The 3,438-nt window shown below is 40.2% G+C and overlaps 1 protein-coding gene across 2 annotated transcripts in view; it reads left to right on the top strand.

Moving 5' to 3' along the window:
* LOC107694657 (zonadhesin-like) overlaps window positions 1-1,360 on the top strand; it is a 4,454-nt gene extending 3,094 nt beyond the window's left edge. The window contains exons 4-5 of one of the 2 annotated variants that reach the window (XM_016494344.1): window positions 44-332; window positions 411-1,360. In XM_016494344.1, the coding sequence (XP_016349830.1) occupies window positions 44-332; window positions 411-918 (797 nt within the window). In that variant the 3' untranslated portion in view covers window positions 919-1,360. The remainder of the gene's footprint in view (window positions 1-43; window positions 333-410) is intronic. The other variant, XM_016494351.1, reaches the window with a different exon arrangement.
* The last annotated feature ends 2,078 nt before the right edge of the window (window positions 1,361-3,438 follow it).

The raw sequence follows: 3,438 nt of genomic DNA, 5'->3' as shown, positions 1-3,438 counted from the left end.
GGCTCCCCCCTCCCCACTGAACCCAGTTCTAAACATGAACAACCTAGTGCTCCAATGGACCCCAGTTTCTCATTCCTCAGTAGTGCTCACATGGAACCCAGTTTCTCCCTTCCCACTGAGAAATCCGGTTCTAAACCTGAACAACCTAGTGGTCCGATGGAATCCAGTTTCTCATTCCCTACTAGTGCTCCCATGGCACCCAGTTCCTTCCTCCCCACTGAGAAACCCAGTTCTAAACCTGAACAACCTAGTGCTCACATGGAACCCAGTTTCTCATTCCCCACTAGTGCTCCCATTGAACCCAGTTCCTCCCTCCCCACTGAGAAACCCAGTTCTAAACCTGAACGACCTACTGCTCAGATGGAACCCATTTTCTCATTCCCTACTAGTGCTCCCATGGCACCTAGTTCCTTTCTCCCCACTGAGAAACCCAGTTCTAAACCTGAACAACCTAGTGCTCACATGGAACCCAGTTTCTCATTCCCCACTAGTGCTCCCATTGAACCCAGTTCCTCCCTCCCCACTGAGAAACCCAGTTCTAAACCTGAACGACCTAGTGCTCCGATGGAACCCAGTTTCTCATTCCCTACTAGTGCTCCCATGGCACCCAGTTCCTTCCTCCCTACTGAGAAACCCAGTTCTAAACCTGAACGACCTAGTGCTCCGATGGAACCCAGTTTCTCATTCCCTACTAGTGCTCCCATGGCACCCAGTTCCTTCCTCCCTACTGAGAAACCCAGTTCTAAACCTGAACAATCTAGTGCTCCCATGGAACACAGTTCCTCCCTCCCCACTGAGAAACCCAGTTCTAAACCTGAACAACCTAGTGCTCCAATGCAACCCAGTTCCTCTTTCCCCACTGAGAAGTTTAGCTTTCTCCCCACTGAGAAACCCAATTCTACAGCCAAAACAACCTAGTGCTCATTTGTAGCCAGGTTTTCCTATACCATCTTAGAAGTCCAGTATTAAATCTGCTAAACTTGGCATTGTAATCGAATCCATTTCATCCCTCCCATCCAAGATGTTTAGCTCTCTTCCCTCTGAGAAACTGTTATAAACCTGAGAAAGCTAGTGATGCTATACAATCCAGTTATTCCGCCTCTCGTTAGAAGTCCAGCATTAAACCGGTCAAAACAAATGTTTAAATGTCTGTCTCTTCCCTCTAAGAACTTGACTTCTAAATGTAAAATACTCTGTTCCCTGACTAGTTCTTTTAACCCTTTGAAAATTCTAGTTTGTATCTGGAATCCAGTTTTCCCCCTGTTCACACAAGTGTTGATTCTGGAAGAACAAACCACTCATGTGTTCGTAATTAAATTTGTGTTTTTGTGTGTGGCCATACAAAATATCAGATTGTTTTGGAATGCTTTGCTTTGTGACTTTTTCTGTGTTAAGGATAGTTATTGGCTGGTCCTTTTGTGAGTGAAAGGCCTGTCTTAAAGTGTGTTTAACACGTTTGTTTCAGAGCAAAACCAATCCAACTCGCTTCAGATTGTGTTTTTGTGTGTGGCCATACAAAATATCAGATTGTTTTGGAATGCTTTGCTTTGTGACTTTTTCTGTGTTAAGGATAGTTATTGGCTGGTCCTTTTGTGAGTGAAAGGCCTGTCTTAAAGTGTGTTTAACAAATGTTTGTTTCAGAGCAAAACCAATGCAACTCGCTTCAGATTGGTTTCAGTGACCTTCTGTCTATTCAGGGCTTCATTTAACTCTGAGTACATGCATATAAATGTGACATTTACAGCAAACAGTCAATTATGCAAGACACGGTGAGTGCATGGATCACTTCCAATGGAAATTAAAAAAAATATTAATTAAAATACATTTATTCGGCAAGAAGAAATACTGATTTTGCCAGGAAAAGAAATTCAGTACATACTCTTAAAGTTTGTTTTAAACCGTATGAGACAACCAAAGACAAATTTATAGCACCTAGACTCCCCCTTAACACACTTTACATGCCCGTTTGTGCACTGATAGATATTAAAATGCTATGGTAAACTTCATATGACTTTCAAAATACAATAAAAACAAATAAGATTACAAATTAATCAAGAACGTTCTTAAATTGTTGGGAGGAATTGTTAAAAACAGACTGAGGACACCCTTTGAAAAACAAACTTGTAACATAACACTTGTCCATATTAGTTATTTAGACTCATTTTATGTCTAAGTCTTTCAAAACTAAAAATCACAAGTGGTAAACAGTGATGCGAAATCCATCAGTGCATGAATTAAGGCCATGTCCACACGTACACGGGTATTTTTGTAAACTGAGTTTTTCCTCCTTCCGTTTTAAAAAAAAGCTCCGTCCACGTGCAAACGCATACTATGAAGCACTGTCAAACCAACAGGTGATATAATCTCAACTGTAAAGCCATGTTGGCCAATCAGAAGCCTGAAAAAGTTTCCAGTAGGCGGTGATAACAGCGCAGGCTCCGATGTCACAAGCCAAAAACTCCAGTTTCGCTGTCTACACGATACTCTGCAACCGGAGTTTTTGAAAATCTTCACCCTGGCAGGCGTTTTCAAAAATGTTCGGTTTCAGTGACCTGGGGTGTATTCCAGAAAGCACGGTTAACTTACCGTCAGCTAAACCATGAACTTTCAGTTGATTAACCCCAAACCTTGCTTACTCGAGGTATGTGGTTCCAAAAACGCATCCGGGAGTAAGTTCATTCAACTCAGAGTATGTTCCTGGTTAAGACTCAAGACATTCTCAACAGAGCGACGAATCGACGAGTCGCTATGGAAACAGACGCTAAGAAAAAGCGCGCCATGCTGTTTCTTTCTTCTTCTTTTGTTCAATGGTCGTTTACATGCTTAGTGCATATCGCCACCTAATTGATGGTTGTGCAATCATTTTTTTTTTTTTTCCGTTTTGTCTTTAATCCTTGAGAATATGAATTATATTGTTTGTTTGATGCTAATTATATATTAAGTCATATCAGATATGTATTTTGATTTAGAATTTAGACATTATAGAAAATGCCGATCCATGTGTTAGATGATAATATAAAATGTATGTCAGAATGTCAGAAGTCAGAAAGAGCTTTATTGCCAAGTATGTTTGCACATACAAGGAATTTGTTTTAGTGTCACAAACTTCCAGTACACAGAGACAACAACAACACACAGATAATTAAAAAAAAAGATGTGAATAAAATACACATACATAAATATAAATAAACCACAAAAAAAGAATAAATTGTATGTACAGGTGAGCTATAGATCGAATAGGAATAGAATGAAATAAAACAAAATAAAACATAAGTTGTAGGGGTGTACTAGGATTTAGGGTAATAAATATGTATAGGGTTATTGCACATACTTTTATTGCAAAATGGGAGAACATTAACTGTTCATGAGGTAGATTGCCTGGGGAAAGAAACTGTTCTTGTGCCTGGCTGTCCTGGTATTCGGTGCTCTGTAACGCCG

This window comes from Sinocyclocheilus anshuiensis, unplaced genomic scaffold, assembly GCF_001515605.1.
Source record: "Sinocyclocheilus anshuiensis isolate Anshui unplaced genomic scaffold, SAMN03320099.WGS_v1.1 scaffold1379, whole genome shotgun sequence".
Lineage (NCBI taxonomy): Eukaryota > Metazoa > Chordata > Actinopteri > Cypriniformes > Cyprinidae > Sinocyclocheilus > Sinocyclocheilus anshuiensis.
This window is presented reverse-complemented; position numbering and strand designations above follow the sequence as displayed.